The 26,935-nt window shown below is 40.7% G+C and overlaps 1 protein-coding gene across 2 annotated transcripts in view; it reads left to right on the top strand.

Moving 5' to 3' along the window:
- The first annotated feature begins 9,326 nt into the window (after window positions 1–9,326).
- Window positions 9,327–26,935, top strand: part of CEP78 (centrosomal protein 78) — a 52,834-nt gene continuing 35,225 nt past the window's right edge. For both annotated transcript variants that reach the window (XM_073345093.2, XM_073345092.2), the window contains exons 1-5: window positions 9,327–9,489; window positions 18,655–18,937; window positions 19,535–19,710; window positions 20,245–20,317; window positions 20,969–21,072. In XM_073345093.2, coding sequence (XP_073201194.1) covers window positions 18,685–18,937; window positions 19,535–19,710; window positions 20,245–20,317; window positions 20,969–21,072 — 606 coding nt within the window. In that variant the 5' untranslated portion in view covers window positions 9,327–9,489; window positions 18,655–18,684. The remainder of the gene's footprint in view (window positions 9,490–18,654; window positions 18,938–19,534; window positions 19,711–20,244; window positions 20,318–20,968; window positions 21,073–26,935) is intronic.

Raw genomic sequence — 26,935 nt, 5'->3', positions numbered from 1 at the left:
TTATAATGCTTTAGACACTTTACCCCAAAATAAGAAAAATAGTCAAAGAGGATACACAAAACCATACAAATTTTGGATCTCATTTTTATTTTAAATAATTATAAAACACTAGCAAACAATGTAGTTAAATGACACTGTATGATATGGGAGAATAATGAGGCACAATACACCAGTAGAAATGTTTAAGTCTCCTAAAATACGCATGTAAAAACTCACTCTAGCTCCTGTGGAAGAATAGATTAATCTGCCATAAAACTCTCTGACCACACTCTCATGGGTAGTGGGAAGCTTCACATATAGAATTTTTATTTTTTAATGCTCTGATAAGCCAAATTTAACATAACTGCTTTCATAACTCTCAGAGAATGAGGTCAGGACAGCTATACAAGACCAGAGTACTATAAAATCAGTATTTTCCAAAACCCTTCATTGACACTAACAGGCTTTACTAAAATAGCTAAATACTACTTACATTAATTGAGAAGTTATTAGAAGCTAAAAGAGAGTTCCTTATGTTAGCCTCCAGTCAAGGCTGGATTTATACCTTACGTGCCCCTAGGCACAGCATCTTCAGCACCCCCCTGGCCTACAGCTAACCTTCATGTTGCACACAGTTTTAGAGAGGTCAGGTGCCCCTAGGCATGTGCCTACTGTGCCTAACTGGAAATGCAGCCCTGCCTCTAGTATCTAGCCAATGAAGAAAGAGAAGAAATAAAGGGAAAAAATTGGTATAAGATGCAAAAGTTACATTATATTAGAGATAGGTGACAACTATTCCTTTGGGATAGAATGTCTAGATTACTTTTATTAGCCCCCTTAGTTGTCTCTGTAAACATTCAGCTTCTTGTGTATAGTCTCCATTTTGTGTGTGTGAACCCCAGTGTAATATAACTTTTTCAGTCTGAAATGTTCTAAGTCTTGACCGTACTGTTTCTTTACTGTAGATGTGATTCAAAGTATCTTGTTATCTTTACTAAAATCAGCAATATTTTGTTATTGACTTCTTAGAATTCTGTAGTTCCACTGCATGGAGAGGCCATAAAATGGTACTGCACAGGCCCTGTATGCAATGAACAACAGCTCTGGGTATTCACAGAAAAAAGATCACAGAAGGGGCACGGTCAGTGGATTCATCATTACACACAGATCCACTGGCTAAAGCCTGCACTTAGGGCACACACAGTGGATCACTTATACTACTGCACCCTTCATGAACGTAAGAACATCAGAACGGCCATACGTAGTCAGACCAATGGTCCATCTAGGCCAGGATCCTGTCTTCTGACAGTGGCCAATGCCAGGTTCTTCAGAGGGAACAAACAGAGGAGGCAATCATCAAGTAATCCATCCCCTGTCATCCACTCCCAGCAGTCAGAGGCTAAGGCCAACCAGAGCATGGGGTTGCATCCCAGACCATCTTGGCTAACAGCTACAGATGGACCTATCCTCCATGAATTTATCTAATTCTTTTTTGTACCTGGTTATAGTTTTGGCCTTCACAACATCCCTGGGCAATGTGTTCCACAGGCTGACTGTGCATTGTGTGAAGAAGTATTTCCTTTTGTTTGTTTTAAATCTTCTGTCTATTCATTTAATTGGGTGACCCCTGATTCTCATGCTTTTTGAAGGAGTAAATTAATGCTCCTTTATTCATTTTCTCCACACCATTCATGATTTTATCAACCTGTATCATATCCCCCCTTAGCTGTTTCTTTTCCAAGCTGAAAAGTCCGAGTCTTTTTAATCTCTCCTCATAATCTCTCCACCACACAGATGTTTGGTTAGTCTGTGCCACAGGGACCAGGATTTGGCTCAAAAAGACTGCAAAAATGTAAACTTTTTTTGAAGTAAATAAAATACAATTGAATGTAAATGAATAAAACAATATTTTTTAATGAATCAAACTACAGTTTTTTATAGAGAGAGTGCTTAGTGTGGAGGACTTTGTGCAGGCCCTTGGTGATGGGGTTTACAGACCCCACACTAAGGGCTTGTCTTCACTACTGGGGAGATGGACGCTGCCTTGTCCTCATCGTTACTTATCACTCAGCCAATCTTTGGCCTTGTCTTCACTACCGGGGTAAGCTGACCTATATTACGCTACTCTAGCTACATGTTGGAATAGTATTTGGCCAAGAAGGCCCCACCACTCATCTGCTGCAGAACATGCTTCAAATAGAGACCCTGCTTAAAAGGAGACTAACATACAGGGGGAGTGTGAAAGGGAGGCTGTCCACAGAAAGGAAGCAAGTGAGTTTGTAGCTTCTGGGGCAGAGGGATTCACAGGGTGAGGGCCTGGACTGTGGGTAAGACCTGACTGGGAGGCCAGGGGCCAGACTCTTTTTCTACCTACCCCCACACCTGACAAGAGGGAACAAAAGGATACTGAAAAGTAAGCTGGGAAGCCCCAACTGACTATCTGAATTATGAAGAGTGCGTGAGCAAGGCCCTGCTGGAAGGGAAGCAGATTGCTGTGACCTTGCTCCAAACTGAAGAGAGAACATGAGGAAGTGGGAAGTGGCTGGGATGGGGGGTGATTTGGGGTATCAGCTAGAGAGCTTGGAGACTCTTCTCACCCCTTCCCTCTTGGGCCCTGGCTGGCCTGATGGAGAGTGAAGGCCGGGTCCTCTTACACTCCCTTTTCATCTGAGGGATGGATGTACTCTAACTCAGATTTGCCCAGCAAGGCCATTCAAAGATTCTGGGAAACTGCTGACCATGTCCTGACCACTAGACCTGCTGCCCCCCCCCCCAGTGAAGCCCATTACACCCTTAGTGATAGAGTGATTGTCACCCTTAAAGCTAGTGTCTCATATATTGTATTTACTGAAAAGGCAAATCCCTCTCTAGTTACAGCTGCATTACAGAATGTTTGGCTAGATTTATTAGGATGTGTGGGTAGCTACAGGCTGTCACTGGTGAATAATTTAGAGAAAAATTTTGCCATATTGTAAGATAATGAGGGCTATATTTACATTCTGATCATCTTTGATTCTGCTCTATGAGCTGTCCTCAGCCTAACCCTTCAATCTTATTCTCGACAGATAATAGAATATATAAAGCATCAAGTATAAAACCAAATAATAGCTTTTCATTTCATTTACATGTCAATGGCAATGTTTCTGAGATTCAGAATTCCTCTGCAAATCCCAGTTCACTACAGTTGACGGGAATTTGACATCAAAATGCCTGGCTGGAAGCCATCCAAGATATAGCAGTTGTATTCACTAAGACATTATCTCCTATGGATTCTCAAACCAATCTTACTCTTCCTATTTTTCATATATGGTATCCGAGATGTTTCTTCTCAAACATCTTATCAAGTGTTAAGCCAATGTTTAAATACAAGTTCAGGAAAATAGGAAATGCATAACAATTCTTCAGCAGTCACATGGGGGATACAGCGATTTGAAAAGACCTGCATCATCCCATGTCTTTGATTGGTAGACGTAAGTATAAAACTAGTAATAGTTGTCACCGTTTCTGGGTAACTGCAACTGCATTCCCATTCCGTGGTCCCTCGAGGGCACCCACTTAAAGACTTTTGGCTCCCAGCCATCACCTCTCTTGAGCAGAGACCTGCATCTCACCCCCTCCTGACCACTGGTTTTAAGGCTACACAGCAACCTGGAATTACATTATGATATCCCCAGAAAGCCAGATGGCCTAAAAAGCTCAGTGGCTGCACATTGCTTTTTCTCAGAAGGCTCTGACCAGTGTATTGGCCACATTTATTAGTTACCACAGAGCTTCTTCTAAGCATTATAGAGAAAACATATTAAACAACAGAAGAATCCCTGTGCACGCTAGAAAGCTTACTAGAGGTCACCCCCAATTTCAACCTAGAGCTGTTGTTGGATTTAGTCCTTCAAAACCTATAACTAGTTTTTCCCCCTGGCTACCAGTTCATCCTGCTTAGATCCAGAAGAAAACCCCTCGACTGGGCAGACTGGCTGTTGGGGGCAGGCATCGCTCAGTGGTTTGAGCATTGGCCTGCTAAACCAGGGTTGTGAGTTCAATCCTTGAGGGGGCCATTTAGGGATCTGGGGCAAAAATTAGGGATTGAGCAGGGGGTTGGACTAGATGACCTCCTGAGGTCCCTTCCAACCCTAGTATTCTATGTTTCTTTCAAGCTTTGGATGTTTGCCTTCTACAATAGGTGATCAGCAATCAATGACTCTCTCCTCAGGCATATCTTCAAAAGGCCAGATTTTGGCATAACTGGAGTTGAGGAATTTGTATTTACCTCTCCCCTAGGGACTCCTCAGGAATTCCACTTAATACTTATTGTGCCGAAAGTCTATACTTGTCTGAAACACTTTCAATGTAGTCTTATTTAAACTCCCAAGCCTCACATCTCGCCCCAGTAAGATTACATATAATCTCAGTCCACAATAATACATAAATTTAACACAAAATAAAGTCTCTTGAGGATATTATAGGAAATGTCCTGTCACAATGATCTTATATATACAAATAGCCACCCTCTTGGGACTTCTGATACAGGTAAGAGAATATCAAAGAAAGGAAACTAATGCAGAACAGAGGGGGAATTTAAAGAAATACAAAAGTGATTAGGGAAACAATGAAAAATATTTTTTTTAAAAAAGCATTTAGCATATGAGTGAAGATGTATAATGGTTCTTTTTGGTTAAAAGTTATTTGGCCAAGCACTATTGCTTAAAAAATGGTACAGATCTAATTAATGTCTCTGGAACATAGGTGCCAACTCACGGCTGGAGCACCAACGGGAAAAAAATTAGTGGATGCTTAGCACCCCCTGGCAGCCAGCTCCCCTCCATCCCCCCCCCCAGTACCTCTCACCCACTGACGGCCCCGCTGTTCAACTCCTCCTGCTCCCTATCAGTGCCTCCTGCCTGCCGCAATCAGCTGTTACACAGCATGCAGGAGGCACTGCGTGGGGAGGAGGAGGAGGAGTGGGGATGGGGGTGGAACTGGACTGGACGAGGCAGAGTGGGAAGAGGGGTGGAGCCTGAGATTGCACTTGTATTCATAGATCATCTTCTGATGAAAGATGAAGATTTTGATGTCCAATATTATTAAATCTGTGTGGAAACAAAGTATTCTACAAATGTTCTAGGGGCTTTAGCTCATTTAACTTTAGATGAGATCTGGCTTTAGAGTTTGATCCTTGGATCCCTAGGCAAGGCAACAAACATAACTTGTAAAATAAGCAATTGCACTTATTACATCATCATCAAGACAAATACCAAAGGGATGTGGCCTGCTTACATCAGGCACCACCTGAATAAAAATTTCTGGCTATGTCCTTAAACTCAGGGGTTCTCAAACTTCATTGCACCGTGATCCCCTTCTGACAAAAAAGTTAATACATGATCTATGAATACAAGTGCATTTTTTAAGCAATAGTGCTGAGCCATGGTTGGAAACAGAAGGGGCTGCAGCTTGAGCCTCACTGCCCCGAGTGAGGGGAGAGGAGGCAGCAGCCTGAGCCCCGCTGCCCTGGGTGGGGGTGGAGCTCGGGCTTCAACCCCAAGTCCCAGCAAGGCTAATACTGGCCCTGGTGACCCCATTAAAATGGGGTCATGATCCACTTTGGGGTCCTGACCCACAGTTCGCGAACCACTGATGTTCAGTCTATGTCCATCATTGGTGATCTTGTCACCAAAGCTTCGGAGACCATGTAGTGGCCAGCCAGGTAGTGGCATTCCTTAGTAAACATGCTATGTAATTTGTTAGTCTTCCATTCTAATACGTCAATACCAAGAAAGCTGCCAAAATTGAACCAGTACTGATGGAGGTGGTTGCTGGGTTTGGCTTGAATATGAGCATTAATGAGCCTGTCCTGTTACTCAGAATGGAGCAGCTGACAAAGGTGACGAGAACTGAAAAGTCAATCTGCCACTCTTCAGCCTTCCCAGGTTTCACTACCATACAACAGAGTTAGCATAACTACCTCCACAGCTTCATAATCAGCTTGATGTTACAATGTCTCCACAGTAACTGCTGAAGGGCACAGAACATATCAGTGGTGGCTGCTATGCAAGCACCCACATCTTTTGAACATCCTTCAGTGCTATGATGTTTCTCAAGTATATGACTGTTGTCAGCTGCTTGATATCCCATCTAGACAGGTTAATACTGAGCTGGTTGTAATCTGAAGTTGGAGCATGGAGATAGTAATCGCTAGGGATGCAGTTTTGTCTGGTTTAATATAGTCCAGTGCCCACTGCTTCTTGCCTACCTGCCTGGCTATCAGCTAAAGCAGTTCACCAAACTGAAACAACAAGACAAAGTCACCGATATACTCAGGTTGCAAAGCAAAATGGCATTCAGCTCCATGAGACCAACAGTTGCCTCCTGAAGCTTATCCGTCAACCAATGAATGCTGAAGAGCAGTGATGACAGGATGCAGCCTTTTTGAATTCCCATTGAAATAGTAAAGCATTGACTCAAACACTGTTTTCCATTCCAGTACAGAGCTCTTCTATCAATGACACTGTCTTCCAAGGGACACTAAGCTCTCTCATCAGATCTCACAAGCTTGCTCAATGCACTACATCATAGGTTGATGGAATCTATAAAAAGCACTGCACACATCTTATTTAACTCAGTCATAAATGTATAGTAATTGTTTTCACAAGAGGCAGGCTTCTCTATCCATGAGTTAATTGCAAAAATCTAACCTTAGTGCAAGGCTATATATTTTCAAGATTTCTCACTAAACAGGGATTAATGCAGGGATTAATATACAGTGTGTATGAAGTTATGTGATAACGGTATTTTCTTCTAATACTGTACAAGAAATATTTTGTTCCTTCTTCATTGCAGTTTCTGTCTAGAGCCTTCACGCAACCGCTCCTCCGTAGCTACCTGCTACAGACTTAAAGAAAAATACCTGTCTTCATAGGGCTATATCTGTAGTAAGGGTTTTCCTATGGGGAGGCGTGTGCATATCTCCTAAGATGTGCCTGCCCTCAAATTGGATGTGTGTGAGCTGCACAATTAAAGTGTATCAAAGAGAAGCATGAGACACTTTACTTGTGACCTTTATTTCTTATACTCCTCAACTATCTGGAATAAAAAAAATGACTTTTTCACTTTGGCAACACTTGTACAGTTTTATCAGGCGTTACAGTCATGGGGTGTGGGAACGCTCTCTCCACCTCTCCTTGGCTTGGATAAGCAGCAGCTCCTCAACAACTGCCCCTTCTCCTTGGCTGGTGCAACAAACGCTTTCCCTCCTGTTTCAATCTGCTTGAGCCATTACTTGTCATGTCCATAAACTCTTATTGAATTGACTCCAGTAGATCCTGTAACATGTAGAATGGAGGGTGAAGAGAATTTATACAGAAAGCTGGAGGAAGACAGTTACAGGAAATTGGTTTTTGGGTTGACAAAAAAAGAGGAACACTGACATAAAATATGAAAAGATCTTGTGTGAAGGATGGGAACTGTATGGTGACTAACCCTAAAGAGGTGGTAAAAGTATGGAAAAAATATTTTCAAAGGTTGTTAAATGAGAAGAGAGGGTTGTGAGTGCAAGAACTGTAAGCAATTATGAGGAACCCTGAAAACGTATTGATATCTGTGAGGGAGATAGAAGAAGCACTAAATAAGATGAAGAATGCCAAAGCAGCTGGTGAAGATGAAATAACAGTTGATATGATCAACGCAGTTGGAGATACTGAAGTAAAGTGGTTTCATAGATTGCTGTGTTTGCGGGATCAAGCAAGAATGACAACTGGAGAACGTGACTGATTGTGCCTCTTTGGAAGGATAAGGGTGATGCAAATGATTGGAGCATCACCCTGTTAAGTGCATCTCCAAAAGTCCTTGAGAAAGTTCTGGAGGGAAGACTGAGGGGCAAGGTGGAGGAAAATAAAAGAGAGGAGCAACACGGCTTTAGGAAGGGAAGGAATACTATAGACACAGTATTTGCAATAAGAAGTCTGAAAGAATTATAAATGGAAGGCATAACTTACATAGCATATATTGAGTGTGAAGAAAGCAAATGACTTAGTTTTGTGGCAGCTGGTATTTGGAGTATTGAGATCAATGGGTAGGGGACTTCAAGAAGTGGAGATAGAGGTGTTGAATTAAGCGTAGTAACAGTACCTGTAATTTCACAGAATTTTGATGTGGTGGCAGGATTGAGACAAGAGCATGCTGACTCCACTTACCTTCATATTAGTTATGGAGTTAAGTAGGATAACCAAGCCTATGGAGATGCAAAGAAAACTAATGTATGTTGATGATCTGGCCCCTTTTGGTTAACAGCAAAGAGGAACTGGCAAATATGGTATCAGAGTGGGTGTATGTTTGAAGACTGTGATTTGAAGGTAAACACAAAGAAATCTGAAGTTATGCAAATAGGAAGGTAGAAAAAGAGCTGTTGATTGAAGTTTCAGGAGACAAGTTCAAGCAGAGGAAAGCATTTGTGTACATGGGAAATACACTTAGTACCATCAGACAGAGATTTGAAGAAATTAAAAGAAGAACCCAATGTACATGGGCAACAGTGAAAAAGGGGGCAGGAGTACTGTGGAACTGGCAAGTAAGTAACAAACAAAGGAAAACTGTATGCTGTGTGTGTCTGTCCCAGCCTGCTCTAAGGTTTGGAAATAGTGGGGTCTCAGGGAGATGGCAGAGAAAAAGAAGATACAAGTAGTAGAAAATAACACACTGAGGGGAATGGTAGGCAAGCGGAAGGTAGATTGAGTGTCCATGGAAAAAATTAGGGGGAAGATGGTCTTGGGACGCCCACTGAAAGCATATGGTTGAGGTGGGCTGGACACCTGATAAGAATGGGATAGTGACCAGGAAAGAAAGCATAAGAGATAGAAGACACCAAGAAACAGTGTGGAAGACCAAGGCTATAATGAGGAGACCTTTGAAGAGAAAAGGACTGGGATCCCAACACCTACAAACCCATGCCCTGGACCCCAAGGAGTGGCCAAGAATGGTGGGCACCTCCAACCTCATGTAAACGGGAAAAGGAGCCAAGAAGCTAAGGTTTCTGCTGTGGATACCGCCCTTACCTGCACTAGGTGCTGGGTCTGCTGTGAAGGTGGGCCTTGCAGGAAGGTGGCATCGGGGTGTCTAAGGCGGCGGGGGCGGGAAGTGCACAGTGTCTGGCAATGGGCGGCCTGGTAGGCCTCGGACCGTTGGCTGGGGCCCAGGGGCTGAGGTGTAGCTGGGTGACAAGGGCGGATGGGGAAGGGGGAGAATTCAGTTCGTGGATACGGAGACCAGTACATGCGCGGGGGGGGGGGGGGTAGCTTGGGGGCGTAGCTTAGCGGGGGTGAGCGTGGACTCGGTGAAATCCCGCCTGCGGACGGAAGCGGAGCCGGAAGCTGGCGCGCGGCACGTTTTGATCCTGCCCTTGGATTGGGAAGTTCAGCCCAGGAGCGGCTGGCCGCATTGCCGAGTAACGGCGCGCGAGCGGCTGACTGCAGAGGCCGCTTGTTGGGCGCGGCCATTTTGAACCGTGGTAGCAACCAATGGGTGAGCGCGCACCAGGAGTCGCGTGTTAAGGGGCGGTTGGGAAACCAAGGAAACCTGCCCACGCGCTCGCCGCTGGCGGATCGCTACAAAGGGGGTGGGTGGCGGGGTCGGTGAGTCCGGCTGGCTGGGTGTGCGCTGGAGGTGGCGGGCTGCGCGGGGAGAGGCAGAGCGTGCGGTACAGAAGAGTCGATGGGGCCGGAGGGCAGGGGCACGCGGGTGGGCTGGGCACGGGCCTCCCGGGGGAAAGTAGGGGCGAGCGCGCCAAGAGGAGGGGTGGTAGAAATCTGTGAGCTGGGGTCGCCGTGGCCACGCTTATTGGGGGCGGGGGAGCGCACGCATGTCCGGCCTCGCAAAGCGTGGCCCGTTTGTGTGTCCTCAGGGGGTCTCTGCCTGTTGGGCATATTTGCGACTGATTTTGAACTTGTAGGTTGCGCGCGCTGTTGGGTTGGAGTGACTTATTTGACTCTGGAATAAAGGCTCCCAGTCCGTTTCCGTTACTGGCTGGCGCTAGTAAATCCGGTAACTCGGAAGTGAAGGTTTATATAGCTCTCGAGAGGGGCGTATTGTGAGATCAGAACAAGAGAAAAGCTGGTGTCTGTATGGGGTCAGCCTAGGCAGAGGTCAGTCGCTTCCTGATCCTATTCCACACGCAGTCGGGTTTGGGGCTTTGCCCGTAACGGTACGGATTCAGGCTACACTGCGTTAAGAAATGATTTACTTGGAACAGTTCACTGAACGTGTAGGACATGAATCGTTTTCTGTGATTGGATCTTATTACATAAATTACTTGCTTATGATACAAAACTCAACACACTATCCAGTATTTTCAGGATCTTTTTAACAGCAAGGAAAAAGACAAACATTTGTTGAACAGCAGGAATGCTAGCTTTTGAGTGCATTTTGCATATATAATTTATGAACATTTTTCAGAGGTCCTGGGTACCCATACGTCTATTGACTACTGATGGAGTTGTGAGGTTTAGCACGTGTGAAAATCAAGCCCTATGATAATGCTGGGTGGTAAGGGCTGGTGGCAGAAAGAAATCCATGATAAGGATGTTAAGGTTGTCTTTGATAAAATATGTATTGGAAGTACATTCTAGGCTGTATTCTAGGAAGTATTCTAGGCTGAATTTCATCAGGCCCTGGTGACTTGAAGACATCTAACTTGTCTAAGTAATTTTTACCTTGCTCTTTCCCTATTTTAGACTCTGATGTTACCTCATTTTCACTGGCATGTTAGATGTCCATTCATTACTAATCTTTTTGGTGAAAACTGAAAATAAAAAGTCATTTAACACTTCTGCCATTACCACATTTTCTGTTACTGTTTTCCCTCCCCACCCCCCATTGATCTTCCTCTCTGTTCTACTGTATTTGTAGAATGTTTTCTTGTTACCCTTTATGTGTCTAGCTAGTTTAATCTTGTTTTGTATCTTTACCTTTCTAATTTTGTCCCTACATACCTGTGTCATTTGTTTATATTCATCCATTGTAATTGATGTAGTTTCCACTTTTTTAGGGTCGTCTTGAGTTTCAGATAATTGAAGATCTTCTGGTTAAACCAGGGTGGTCTCTTGCCATGCTTCCTATCTTTCCTATGCAGTGGGGTAGCTTGCTCTTGTGCCCTTAATAATGTCTCTATTAAACTGCCAACTCCTATTGAACTCTTTTTCCCCCTTACACTTGCTTCCCATGTGACCTTACCTAACAATGCCCTGAGTTTGGGGTAGATAAGGCACCAGTCAGATAGGGTAGGACAGCGTGAAACAGAGGGCCCTGAGGCAGGAAGCTCTCACCAGAAGAGGAGTCCTACACTTTCCCCAAGGAATGACAACCCATATCCATTGAACGTAAAGCTCCTAACCAGAGAGGAGGATTTCATAAGAGAAGAGAGAGATAATCAGACACTAAGCCAAACCTATGATCAAGTGACAGTAGCCAAGAGGGGAGTAGTGAATCCTCAGTGTTCTAAAGCAATAGTCCCTGTCCAGGCTTATTCCCCACTCAGGCACTTTGAGCGCAGAAGTTGGGGGCCTGCAAGGATTTTAAAAAATTATACTGGCCAGTCCAGGCTGGTATTAAACTCCCAAGGTCACAGCTTCTTTCTGGCCTTGGATGAGTAGATGTTGCCACCACCCAAGTGCAAACACCCACCCTCCACCTTTTGAGAACCCATAAAGGAGCACTTGGGAATTCCTTCCTGTGGGGTACCTCAAGCCCTTTCATGCCCCTCCGGGGAAAAGCTATGAAAAAAACCAAAGGAAATTGACACTACACTGGGAGGAGTGGTAGATATGCTGGAGGGTAGGGGTAGGATACAGAGGGACCTAGACAATTAGAGGATTGGGCCAAGAGAAATCTGATGAGCTTCAACAAGGACAAGTGTAGAGTTCTGCACTTAGGACAGAAGAATCCCATGCACCGCTACAGACTAGGGACTGAACGGCTAGGCAGCAGTTCTGCAGAAAAGGACCTAGGGGTTACAGTGGATGAGAAGCTGGATATGAGTCAACAGTGTGCCCTTGTTGCCAAGAAGGCTAACAACATTTTGGGCTGTATAAGTAGGGGCATTGCCAGCAGATCGAGGGACGTGATTGTTCCCCTCTATTCGACATTGGTGAGGCCTCATCTGGAGTACTGTGTCCAGTTTTGGGCCCCACACTACATGAAGGATGTGGACAAATTGGAACGCGTCCAGCGGAGGGCAACAAAAATGATTAGGGGACTGGAACACATGACTTATGAGGAGAGGCTGGGGGAATGGGGATTGTTTAGTCTGCAGAAGAGAAGAATGAGGGGGGATTTGATAGCTGCTTTCAACTACGTGAAAGGGGGTTCCAAAGAGGATGGATCTAGACTGTTCTCTGTGGTGGCAGATGACAGAACAAGGAGTAATGGTCTCAAGTTGTAGTGGGGGAGGTTTAGGTTGGATATCAGGAAAACCTTTTTCCACTAGGAGGGTGGTGAAACATTGGAATGTGTTACCTAGGGAGGTGATGGAATCTCCTTCCTTTGAGGTTTTTAAGGTCAGGCTTGAGAAAGCCCTGTCTGGGATGATTTAGTTGGGGATTGGTCCTGCTTTGAGCAGGGTGTTGGATTAGATGACCTCCTGAGGTCCCTTCCAACCCTGATATTCTATGATTCTATGATACATAATAGAAAACTGCTTGTCCTGGGAGGTTTAATACATCATAGCCCACTGTCTACTTTACCGTCCTTTTCAGTCATGTCTTTAACCTGCAAGGCAATACATTCCTGATACACTTATCATACATATATACTTATCTTGTGTTATATTGTCTACAGAATTAATGCCCAATCTGTGAGGAAAGGGAAGCAAAATTAGACCATGTTCCCTCTTGTTGGTGTCAGTTATAATTGTCATAAGAGGCAATTCAAATCCTTCCTAGTAAGTTTTTCCAAAAGAAGCATAATAAAGCTGTAGTTTTCACTAAAGGTGCTTAATTAGGTTGTGTCTGAGCTGTCAGTAAAACAGATGTGGAAATACGGTGCCCTATCTTTGAAGTCTTCCTGAATCTTATGCCCTACAAATAAATAGATGGAAGACTGTGCTTACTCCTGACTCTTACTTGCAAGAAATATGCAAAAGTGGTTGTCTGAGAGATGCAGTGAGTTAGTGTAACTTTTATATGGCTAATAGTTTTTTTTTTTTTAATCTGATTATTGCATCTAAAAGTGGAGGAAGTGGTTGACACTTGGAATAGCCAAGATAGTTTACGTGTGAATTGTGTAGAAAGTGCTTATTTATACAAATAATCTTGACGAGTAGTATAAGATGGTACATGGTATTTTATGAAAGATGACTTGGCCAGTTTATTTTTGGCCAGTATTTGGAAGTACATATTTATTGGTTTCTTAGAAACGTGTTTAATTTGCAAGGATTTTTTTGAACACGTAACAGGTTTCAGAGTAGCAGCCGTGTTAGTGTGTATTCGCAAAAAGAAAAGGAGTACTTGTGGCACCTTAGAGATTAACCAATTTATTTGAGCGTAAGCTTTCGTTTTAGGACACAGGAGGAATAAAAGCAGACCTGACCTGCTTATAGAGCTAAACTAGTGGATAAAATTAGTAACAGTCTTACTTCTAGTCAAGGCTGAATGACTGTCATGCTTATTTCACTCAAATCCTGTATTAATATTTTGTTATGTTGAAGACTGGTTTAAAGCAGGAGTGGCAAGATGTTGGAGTTGGGCATTCTTGGTTATGGAAGCATAGGTGTTTGTTTGTTTAAGGTCAGATTAGTGTGTTCGTATTCTGTCTATGTAACCATCAACTTCTTGTCACATACTAACATCAGTATTTGCCTAATCTCATGCAATGGTTGGTAACAATTTCTAGTTCAGGAGGAGCTTTTAGGAAAAATAGAAGTTTCACGCCTTGATGGAGATGTAATATATGCAAAGTATATCAATGCAATACAAAAATTGTCTAGTCAACTTTTCTATTTCCAAACACTTTTTTAAATTATTTCTGTAGGTACTATCAGTACAGGATACTTAGGGCTTGTTTACACTTATAGCGCCGGAGCAGCATAGTCACTGAAGTGCTTAGTGAAGACTCTGCCTACACCATTGGGAGAGTTTCTTCTCTCAGTGTAGGTTCTCCACCTCCCCGAGAGACAGTAGCTATGTCGATAGGAGAAGCCTTCCTGTCAACATAGCACTGTCTACATTGGGAGTTAGATCAGTATTACTATGTTGCTCAGTGTAGTGACCTAATTATACTGACATAAGTTTGTAGTGTATTTCAAGGCTCAGTTTTGATTCATGAATAAAACTCCCATAACTTTCTTAAAATCTTTGACCCTCTGAGCATCTACAATCTCAGGGTGGTCCCAGAACATTTTGTTGTTCTCATTATTTGTATTATGGTACAGGGTGGGTTTGATTTAAATCAAATTGATTTAATTAATTATTTAAATCACTAGTCAGGGAAGACTCGATTTAGTCATGGATTTCTACATAAAGATGCATTCTTGTTGGTTGTTATAACGTTAATACATATTCTTCACAACTCAGAGATAGATGTAGGTTTCATTTTTATTTACACACTATATATTTTTAAAGTGATTTATTTTGGAAACTTTTCTGGTTTAGTTTTACAGCTATATCAGAAAATGAATGATTGTTTGGTTATTTCATTTACCAAAGGTAATTGAAGCAGATAGTTCATCTCCCAATGACTTCATAAATATTTCCAATTCAATAGGTTAATCATTAATATTTGGAGGATTTTCTTGCCATGCTGTATTAGGAGGAGAACATTACCAGACAGACATTTACATTGTTTTATTTAATTAAAACGACAACATTATGTATTCTGGATTTTTTTTCTTCAACAACAAACATATAATATTTTAACAAAACAAGCATATGAATTTTTTAATTTAGTTAAACATTCAAGTTTTTTAAAATCAGGTTTGTTTTTGTTAAAATTGTTTTTAACTAAAGTAGTTAAATGAAATATTTAAAAAAACAACAACAAAATTAAATCAACTATGTCAGCCAGGTAAACATGAGAAATTTCAAATATTGGTTGGCTTCTGCAGCTAACTCAGTCATTTTCACCTTCATTTTACTGTCTGTTCATAATCTGGAAAAGAAAAACAAGCTTTCCTGCTTTTTCAGTTCCCAAACAATTTCTCAATTTGGAATGAATTAGTTCAAAGGAAGAAAATATTCTTTCTACACCAGTAGAAGAAGCTACTGCTGTTAAAAGTGAGATTATCAATTCAACAGTCTCTGAATCCAAGTGCTTAAATGACTTCCACCAGTTCATTGGTGTGACTTTCTTTAAAACATCATCAGCAAACCTATTTCTTGAATGGTCCACCCTTAGCTCTGAAGTTTATTATAGATGGCATTATGGAGGGAAGATTGCTGGAAGTCCATGTCGTAGCCAACTCCTCTTCTTCAGCAGTTAAGGTTTGACCCTGGTACTGAGTATTGAGAATATTTGCAAGAAAATGAGTTGGAGATAGTACTTGTCCCCTTCCTTTTTTTTTAATGCTTGTAATTTAACTCTGACATTGCATATTTCTCTTTTTAAGATCTCACTCGGTTCCTTCCAAATTTCAACAGCATCAGCAATAAAACAGCTATTTCCCATCATTTTATTCAAGGCTACAGAAATAGGCTTCAGGCTACTCAGCATGTGTTCAACATTTCTCTTAAGCCCAATGTTGAGAACTCTGGCTGTGACAGTGCCATCTATTTTTTCACGATTTTGTTCACCAACTGTCATCAGATTAGGCCAGTTCTTGATATAGTGCTCATAACAGTTCACTACTGAGTTCCATTGTATGTCTTGTGGGACAGTTAGCTTGGTTCCTCCCACTTTTTTCAGAGCAGCTGCTGTAAAGTAGTTGTTACGGAAGTATTTTGCAGTTTCAACATTAGCCTTTATTTCTGCAACACTGAAGTCTTTGGCTAGAAGATGCATCAAATGAGCACTGCAACCGTATGTTATAAGCTTGGGACTCATCTACATTTCTTCTCATCTTGGATACATTTGCAGCAGTGTCTGTGACCAAGCTGCGTACTAGACATTTGAATTTTTTTTTCACAGTTGGTTATAGCTTTTACTGCTAATTCTTGTAAGTATTCTGCTGTGTGTGTATTTCCTGATGTATCAATTATTTCTGTAAGGAAGACATTCCCTTCTTCTTTTGTCACACAAGCACATACAACAGGATCATTGTGGACATTGCTCCACCCATCAAGACTCAGGTTAACAATTTCACTCTTAGACCTTTTGTACACTGCTCAATTTCTCTTTCATATACTTTTTTCAGCAATTTGCATGCAGCATCTGCTCTGTTGGGTGGACTGTATCCTGGTCTTAATGACTGAACTATGTTAATGAAGTGTGGGCGCTCAATCATATGGAAAGGAGAGTTTGTTGCATAAACAAACCGGACAATTTTTTCATCAATTACATCTTTTTGTAATCTGCTGGTTCTTATCACAAATTTATCCATGGTTGTTTCTGGATGATAAATTTTTTTTTTTTTCTTTTCGCTACAGGTGATATTCTGTGGCTATGTGACTGAAACTATAGACAATGATGGTGATCGTGAGGGTGGATAGTCTTCAGGATCCTGTATGTTGAGGATGGATTCTCCTAAATAAAATAAGTCAATGCAGTTATTTAATTATTACCATACTGCTCATTTAGTATTCTTCACTGACACTCAGTACTACTTTAAAGGTGAAATTGTAAAAAGAAGATCTTCCTATTTCAGTTGTTTGTTTTTTGTCACAACTGCATCTAAAATGATAGTACCATAGAGTAACAACTATATTTTTCCTCCAACGTGAGAATTCAAGAATAGTCCAGAAGGAAGACAAGAATTCTTTAAGAAAGAAGTATGAAATAAAAAGGTTTACCAACCTGAAGATCCTGTATGTTCAGACATGTTCCTTTTATCATCTTCAATGCAGCTTCCTCCTGAGAAGGAGCACTTCTCATGATGTTGTTTCATTTGGGCAGCCAGGCCTTGCATTTCTTTGTTGCACTGTTTGCATTTTGCACATGTCTGTCTTACCCACAGGTAGAGGAACTTCATTAAAATATTCCCAAACTGGGTCTCTTTTACGGCCTGCTGCCATTATAGGTTTTCCCTTCCAGTGAGAGAATGGTATAGTAGATCTCAAATCAATGATGGCTACGCTCAGAAAGACCTCAAGACTTCTGGAATATGCTGCTCAAACAGTTTCACTTTTGTTTCTACTGCCTGCCCCTCCCTTCTCACATTTATCTCCAGACTTCTTCTCCTTGTCCAGATCTATTCTGCCCCCAACAATCTTCTATTCATTGAGCTTTTTGAAACTTTGCACTTTTAGAGAGAGATAAGGGATTGACTCGGTGTACACACATTTTCAGAGGGACAGTAGGGTTGAGGTCTGTTATTTCTCACCTCTATATATCTATTTATTTTAAAACATTTTTGCTGTTAACAAGCATGTTACCTCTGGAGACACAATGCCACAGTTTGAGAACTGCAAAACTAAGCATCTGTGATGGTATTTTCTAGACTGAGCACTGAGTCCCATTGGGTAGATAGAAAGATTAAATAATCTCTACAGAAGCCTGTGGAACCCCATGAGATTGGGTCCCTAATCCATGAACTACTGGAACTCATTTACAAAACTTTTCTTAAACATGACATGAATATATTGTCTCATACTATAGAATTAGAATTTATAATCCCAATTCCATGATGAGATATCTTTGAGCTCTAATGTATCTTAATTAAAACCATCTTTAGATATGCTTTTTGAGGAAAAAACCTTCGATCAAAAAATCCGATTTAAATTATTAAAAGAATCCAGGTGTGTGTTTTTTTTTTTTTTTTTTTTTAAATCCTTGATTTTTATCCACCCTGTTATGGTCGAGCCTGGAGACCCTAACCATGGATTAAGGCCCCATTGTGCTAGGTGCTATACCAACACATAACATAAATACTTAGATTGTAAGCTCTTCTCATTCTAAGATGAGAGACCCTGATGCATAGAGGAAGCACAGGATAACAGTGAGATGATTACTCCAGTTCTTTTAGAATAAGAAAACTCAATTTCTGGTGGTCTGCCTGCAGTCAGTGAAGCAGCTTCTCAGTGGTTGCAGCTGACAAGTTCTGGTTTTGATTATTTTCTGTAGTTGGACTATCCCATAGTAGTAGATTAGATTCCTGTCCAGCAAAGCATTTGAGCATGTGCTTAATTTGGAAGATGTGAGAAGTCCTAGGAGCAAGGATCTCATTGCTGTATGTATCTCATTGCTGGATCAGGATCTAAGTCAGCACCAGCTTAAGGCATTGAGCATTTGACAAGAAGCACCCAGCATGTGGGAACATGGAGTCTTGAAAGATTAGCTTTATAGTAGTTAGCACGTTGACTACGTCTGTGAAGGAATCAATGTAAGGGTCTTTCTTTCCTTCCATCTCATTCAGCTGGGTATAGTACTTTAAACATAATGATACTGTCTTTGTGTAGGTGTGAATTTAGTGAATTGTTCAAATGTAAGCTTTATTCTGGCTTTTTTAATATTGTGTGCCCATATGTTAATACTGAAAGCAAGTAACATTAAATCTATTGTTCAGTGGAATCAGTCTGTCTTTTATTTTTTTTCTTTCTCCCTCAGTTTAGAGAGAAATTCAGCACATGAATAGAAATGATTGACTCGGTCAAAATAAGGAGACAGAGCACCTTGGATTTTTACTCTCACTATGAATTTCTTTGTGCCGTTCAAGGCTCTGTCCCACTAAAAACTGTGAAAGCTAATGTGAATCAGGGCATTCTTGAGCTAAATGCAGATCGCCTCAAGGCTCCTGACTGGGCACCACTTCTGAATGCTATCAGGCATAATAAGACTTTGACTTCTGTTGTAATAAGAAGCTTTCATCAACAGGGTCTTGGAGAATCAGGTTTGTAATGACCACTTGAGATTGTAATTATATCTGTTTAGATGGGAATTCATTACAGGAAAGCTGGGAGGAGGTGGTTTTGTTTTTGTTTTTTTAAATGGTTTACTATCATGTCCTCTTAGTTAAAGCACAATAACTCAACTTTCAGCACAAGATTGGTCTATCACAACATAGGATTGTGTGGTGTGAATAACATCAGCTGGAGACACTTAGTGGAGCTCTCTCCTTTCCTTTTAATGGTCCACTAGGTGGTGGTGATAATAAATCCAAGAGGTATAAAAACGAAGTTTCAGGCATTACTTCTTGGGGATAGGAAAAACGTTCCCTATGGCCAGTTTATTTATGTCTGTTAAGGTTCCCGCCCTTCTGGGTTTTGGCTTCTGTGGGTGATAGGATACTGGATTAAATGAACAACAGTTCTGATCCAATATAGCATCAGTGTGTGTATGGGGGGAAAAAAGGAATAATTCTTCAGATATCACAATCATAAAACAAAGAAATAGGGAGAAATTCTGGCCCACTTACCTCAATGGCAAAAATCCCACTGATTTAGTGGGACCTGGATTTTACCAGTGATTCACTTTTGTTGTTTATTAGGGGCTGAAAGATATAAAACCTACTTTAGAAGACGAATTCCAGCAATTAGATCAAAAGACATGACTACTCAATTATGTAAAGCCATCAGAGGTTGTCTGAATGTGTCAAATGCTCTAAAAAATTTGGAACTTGAGGGATTGCTTCTAAGAGAGCGAGATCTAATATTTTTAACAAAGGTAAGACTTCAAATACATAAAAAACCCAATGTATACCCTTAGCAATAAAGATATTGGGTGAGATTCTATTTTGCACTTCTTAAAGGTTCACCACAGATGTAGGTGGAGCTATGGTAGATTTAAGCTTCTTTTTGCCCTTGATTATTCTCAGGGTTGGAGAGGCCCCTAGTGTAACTTAGACAGATCTGGGGACCTCTCAAAGTTACTGCAGCCTCTTCATGTTGTCTGGCATGTTGCAGTCCCCACCCTCACATGTCCTCCCAGCACTACCCTGGCCTCCCCCCTTCACTGGAGTTTAAGAGGGAGTGCTTAGAAGGCAGATTTACAGCTATCTTCCGCAGTTTCTGCACTAGGAGACTCCTCCCTCAGTCACAAATAAGGCTTTTAGGGCCCCTTTGCACAATTCTGGCCCTTTTACATGCATAAAGGAGCCATAGTGGGAGTGAGGACCACTACTTTTTCTTCAGATATGTGCTATTAAAATGCTTGAATAACAATTTTAAAAAAATGTTTTCAGTGATTTTTATTTTGAAGGGGTTGGCCAAGACGTCATCTTTGGAGAGCTTGTCATTAGCGCATTGTCCAATTGGAGATGGAGGATTGGAAAGTAAGTTTTGAAATTGAAAAGGAATAGCCTAAGGTGATCTGTGTCTTTTGTGGTGGTGCTTTTAAAATACCTTTTTTAAAAAAAAAATCTCATTGTTTTCTGTTATAATCAATATAAATTAAAATACGGATGGAACAATCATGTTCACTTTGAACATTGTGAAATTTTGCATGTAAAGTGCAAGACTTGTCATTGCTGTGACTATCTATCTTTTTTTTTTTTTTTGGTGTTTGGTTTTGAGTATTCTTCACACTGAAATAAAGTAGTACCCTACTGGTATGCTGCAAGCAAATAAACTCTTAGGTTGAAAAGTTCCTTTTGTAAATCTTTACAAGTCATGAAATACATTAGCTAACACTGATATCAAGTGAAATATCTAAACTGCTTTAACATGAAATATAAAGCATGTCTGAAATATACCTATTTTAACAATATTTCATGTTTGTATGCAAAAGGTTATGGAACAGTTAAAATATTTTTATTTAAAATAATTAATGTACTTTGCTCTTCTACAGTAGTTCTTCATTCAAGGATCTTGGTTCTTTCCGAATGCTAATTATGCCTTTATAACACTACTGTAAGGAACATAAGTATTATTCATTTTAATGATCTGACTGTGTTTTGTTTTTTTTTTTATCTTTTTAACTTCAGCAATCTGTCAAAGTGTGAGGAACTCAGCCAACATCAAATCTATAAATTTTACAGGATGTAGTTTGACCTGGCGGGGAGCAGAACACTTGGCCAATGTCTTAAAGGTAATCTACCTTTTGTAAAGGCAAATATTTAAATGGATTCATGTAATGTATATACGTTGTGATTCATAGCTGAGTCTAGTATGTGAACACAATTTATTTATGTACTTTAATATTAATACGTCCTGATACTATAGGAAAAGCTCTAGTGTAATTCACTGCTAGTGTCACACTGGGTTCCCAATATTTCTCTTAAGATGATATCTCTTCAGCGAGAGAACTGCTGCTAGCAAGATGTGCATATGTGGCTATTTTTGATTACATCCCTGAAAATAATAGAGGGTTATATGATGAGAAATAGTTCATGCCATATGAATGTTTAATGTGCTGAGCTATGTTATTGGAGTCTTAATGTAATCCTAGTTCTACATATCCCAGTTTGATTAGGTGACTTGAGACCCAGTTAAACAAAGTACTTAAGCATGCGCATAACTTCAAACAGTGAAGTCAATGGGACTATTCGCATGCTTAAAGTTACATATATGCTTTTATACCGCCCAGAATTAGGGCCTATGAGAGAACAAATAGTCATTCTAATTTTAATTGTTTGCACTACGGTTTAGCTGCTGTCTTCTTTTTGTTGATAAAGAAACAAGCTAAGCTTATGCACATCAGTAGTTCAAGGAAAACTATTGTACTCTTGGCAATGCAACCTCCTCTTCTATCCCAAGAATTGAGGGCCTGATCCAATGCCCATGGAAGAAAATGAAAGTCTTTCTACTGAGTTCAGTGGGCTTGGATCCGGACTGTAGGCCTTATGGGCTGTATTTGATCATTTAGAAACTGTTAAGCCATGAAAGGAAAAACAGATATGCTTAAATTAGAGCTGCATAATTAAAAATATTGTCTAGATGGCTTTCTAGCTGAAATTTAGGCCCAAATCAAAGACCGCCTGGCTCCCAGACTGTCTGAAGTATACACTGAGGCTTTTGTTAAAGACTCTTTTCCTTCTTTAGTGAATGAATCCCTAGTTTCCGTCAAGCTTTAAGCCAGGCAAAGATGCCCAAGAATGTGCTAGCTATTGCCCAATACCCTTAATGAACTCTGGCATTACTTGTCTAAAATTCTACCTGGATGACTAAAAAAAATAATGAGGAATGTAACGCTGCTTACACAGGATTTTTACAAAAGAGACGTGGGTCAGACAACACTCGTCAGCTTCTCCGTGCTGTCCTTCTATTAAAACCCTTCAGAACTGTTCTGTCACACGTAGAAAAAGTCTTTGTTCCTCAGCCTACAAAAATTTGGATTTGGTCCCTCTTTCATTTCCTGGATTAGACTTTTGTACTCCAATCCTAGCTCCCGTGTTGTAACCAATTATATCCTCTCTCCTCCTTGGTACAAGACAGGGATGTCCCCTCTCCTCCCCCCTGTTTGATTTGGCTTTGGGGTCAAATACAAGTTATAGTGCCTAGGGTTCCCAAGAGATGAAAATATGCCAGCATGCTGATTATACATTTTATTCACTTCCAACCCTCTTCAGACCATCCCCAATATTACAAACTGCTAAATTGTTCAGGAAAATTTCAGGGTAGAAAATAAATTGGCATAGGTTGGTGACTCTCAGTATCTCTCAGGGGTGCTCAACTTTCCCTCTCAGATTATAGTTTTCATTGGCAGCAGGCGGAAATCAGGTAGTTAGGAGTCCTCTTTTCCAGAGACCTAAGAAAAATAGTCAAAATTGATTTCAATTCTTTTATCACACAGATGGTTTTGGATTTACATAGATGTCAGGCCCTCCTTCTATTCAGGCAGAGTTAAAATATTAAAAACAAATGTTCTCTTGTGACTTCTACTTGTTCTTAGCTCCTTGCTCTGTTTCTTTTCAAAATTAATAACGCTTTTAAGAACTCCTTGTGGGGTATGGGCAACAAGCCCAGAATATTCTTTGAAAAAAATGCAACTGCCTTTGGTCTACTCAACTATGTATCCTGAATCATGAGTAAGGCAACACAATGGTGTGTCCCTCTCCTCGACACCCAGGCTGTCATACACTTTAAGGCCAGAAGGGACCATCGTGATCATCTAATCTGACCTCCTGCACATTGCCGGCCACAGAATCTCACCCACCCATTCCTGTAATAAGTCTATAACTTCTGGCTGAGTTACTGAAGTCATCAAATCTTTATGTAAAGACTTCATGTTACAGAGAATCCATCATTTACTCTCATTCAAACCAGCAAGTGACCCGGGCCCCCAGGCTGCAGAGGAAAATGAAAAATCCTAAGGATCTCTGCCTATCTGATATGGGGAAAAAAATCCTTCCCAACTCCAAATACAGTGATTAGTTAGTCCCTGAGCATGTGGGTGAGACCCACCAGCCAGACACCTGGGAAAGAGTTCTCTGTAATAACTCAGAACCCTCCCCATCTGGTGATCCATCTCTGACTGTTGGAGATATTTGTTAATAGAAATTGCAGCTGGGCCATCTGACTCTGTAGGCAACCTCATCATACCATCTCCTCCATAAATTTATTAAGCTCAGTCTTGAAGTCAGTTAGGATTTTGTCCCCATTATTCTTCTTGGAACTTTACTCTTTTGATGGTTAGAAACCTTTGTCTAATTTTAAGCCTAAACTTGTTGATGGCCTGTTTATATCCATTTATTCTTGTGCCAGTATTGGCCCTTAACTTAAATAACTTCTCTCCCTCCCTGGTGTTTGCTCTCTATAAATAGATCAGAGGGATAATCATATCTCCCCTTTGCCTTCGTTTGGTTAGGCCAGGGGTTCTCAAACTGGGGGGTCGGGACCCTTCGGGGTTGCAAGGTTATTACATGGGGTGGGGTGTCATGAGCTGTCAGCCTCCACCCCAAACCCCGCTTTACCTCCAGCATTTATAATGGTGTTAAATATATTTAAAAGTGTTTTTAATTTATAAGGGGGGTCGCACTCAGAGGCTTGCTATGTGAAAGGGGTCACCAGTACAAAAGTTTGAGAACCACTGAGTTAGGCTAAACAAGCCAAGCTCCTTTTTCTCCATTCCTCTGATCCTCCTAGTAGCCCTTCTATGGACCAGTTTGAATTTATTTTTCTTAAACACGGGAGATCAGAATAGCACACAGTATTCTAGAGGAGGTGTCACCCGTGCCTTGTATAGTAGTAATACACTTCCATAACTTCACTGGAAATACCTCACTTGATACATTGTAGGATTGCATTTGCCTCTTTCATGGCCACATTGCTTTGGCAGCTCGTAGTCATCCTATAATTGACCAGTACGCCCAGCTTTTTCTCCTCCTCTGTCACTTCCAATTGATAAGTCTTGTTATTAGTCCCTAAGTGCATAACTTTGCACTTAGTATAAATGCTCCCAGGTTATGCAAGACCCGACTTACAGAACTTTTTCTGTAGGTGCGGATTTGTGTGAGCTAGAAATAGGAGGTTGTGGGGTGGATGTTTTTTGGGTTTTTTTGGCATAATGGTCTGGTATACGTTTCCGACTTATGCAAAATTTGAGTTACGCAAGTCGGGCAGTGTCTGTACTATTAGTTTTCATCCCATTTCTATTACTCCTGTTTTCAAAGTCGTCCAAATCTTCTTATGTAATATTCCAGTCCTCCTCCATACCAGCAATACTTCCCAACTGGTGTGTTTATATGCATATTTTATTAGCACACCACTTTTTGTGCCAAGGTCATTAATGAAAATATTAAATAAAAGTGGTCCCATGAATGATCCCTGAGGAATTCCACTAATAATTACACGCCTTCCTGACAGTTCATCTTTCAGCATGACCCCCTTTAGTCTTCCCTTTAATCAGTTCCTTACCCACCTTTCAGTTCTCATATTCATTCCCATCTTCTCCAGCCCCAGTTGTACATGTAGGAGGGAATTGTCATCCCACTACCACCAGAATCAGTCCTAAACTTAAACTTCTACCCTTTCTTTAGGGAGAAATCAGTCACAGTTTTGCTGCTCAGAAAGCCTGGTGTCTGGTTGCTTCTAAATTTAAATATCATTGTCTTTAATTTGGGATAACTTGAAAAATGTACTGCCCATAGACCTATTCTTTGGCCTGATAGGATTAAAAAGAGATTTTGAGCATAAACCACATAATTAAAAATATTCCTTCATGCCTCACCTATGCAATCTGTTTCAGAAACTGAAATCCTTTGAAAAAACTTTGACCGGGTAGAGCTCGGATCGTAGCCAAATATCTAATTCTACAATGGTAGAAGTTCCAAAGGTGCCCAGCTACCAAAGATTGGTACTCTGACTTGGTTAACCTGCCGGCAGTGCAATAAATAATGTTTAGCAATATTAACAACCAAAATGAATGTATAGATATGTGTTCTGCATTTTTTGAAGTATTGGAATAATCAATTTAATTCCCCAGTGGGTAACCTTGTCTGCAGTGCCCTCCAAGACCCTAGGTCCCACTCATCTTCTGAGACTATCCCTTCCATCTCTTGTATCCCCCCACTCCACTGCCCTTTCCTCTCTATTTTATCATTTTTCTCTTATTCTTTTTAACTTACCTTTCAAGCTTTTCTTTGGTCCTCTCCACTTTAAATACCATTTTTCCTTCTTTGTGTTCTTTCCCCCTTTCTAAAGAAGTGATTCTGGAGAATAGTTTGATTTTACTTGTATTACCTATCTTATTGTATAATCTGATAATGTCTCTCAATTCCAAGTTAGATATCTATCTTTTCTTTCTCATCTGATATATTTATTAGCTGTGTTAAAATAATAAATAAATAAATGCCAATGGTGAAGACTCCTCCATAAACCTTGGTACGTTTTTTCAAGGATTAATTACACTTAAAACTATGTGCCTTATTTCCAGTTTGGTTTGTCTAGCTTCAGTCTGCAGTTATTGGATCTTGTTCTGCCTTTGTTTGCTAGATTAAAGATCCAGTTATCAAGCACCTGTATCCCATGTAGGTACGTAAAAACTCTGATCAAGTCATCCCTTAATTTTCTCTTTGTTGAGCTAAATAATAGACTCAAGAAGCTAAGTCATTCTGAAACATGTTTTCCAGTACTTTAATAATTCTTGTGGCTTTTTGAACCTTCTCCAATATGTCACATCCTTCTTAAATTATGAACATCAGAATTGGATGCAGTATTCCAGCAGTACTCTCACCAGTCCCAAATACAGAAGTAATATAATTTCTGTATTCCTACTTGAGATCCACCTGTTTATGCATCCAAGGATCATATTAGCCCTTTGGCCACAGCATTGAACTGGAAGTTTGTGTTCATTTGATTATCCACCGTGACCGTTAAGTCTCTGAGTTATTGCTTCCCAGGAAGAACTCTTTATTAAAAAGTATTTATTCATAAAGATAGTTGTGGGGCTGGTATCCTTTTACTGATGGAAAAACATCAGTGCTTATCTTTTAAAAGTTCTAGAATGCCAGTTCTGAGGCTTAATTGTTGTTTTCCTTTGTACTATAAATTTTGGTTTAAAAACAATAGTAGGACATGATGAATGACACTGTTCCCTGTCTACCCAGCAATGCTGAGTGGTATATGGTGGGTATGTTTGGGAAATCTGTGTCTCTAGGAGAAGAAGAGGCTATAAACTTGCTAGATGGCTTATCTCTTTCTTGCTTTTGCAATTTTTGCATTAGGTCTTTTGTATACATATTAACATACCTTTCTCAAAGAGCAGTTACCAGTGATTTTTCAGTCAAAGTAGGAGGACATACCAAATGGGGTCCTGCAGGGATCTGGCCCGTGTTTTTGTTTGTAATGTATTTTCATTAATGACTTGGATGATGGAGTGGAGAGTAACGCTCATAAAATTTGCAGATGATACCAAGCTGGGGGAGGTTGCAAGTGCTTCGGTGAGCAGGATTAAAATTCAAAATGATCTTGATAAATTGGAGAATTGGTGTAAAATCAGCAAGATGAAATTC

Source organism: Lepidochelys kempii, chromosome 5 (assembly GCF_965140285.1).
Source record: "Lepidochelys kempii isolate rLepKem1 chromosome 5, rLepKem1.hap1, whole genome shotgun sequence".
NCBI lineage: Eukaryota > Metazoa > Chordata > Testudines > Cheloniidae > Lepidochelys > Lepidochelys kempii.
This window is presented reverse-complemented; position numbering and strand designations above follow the sequence as displayed.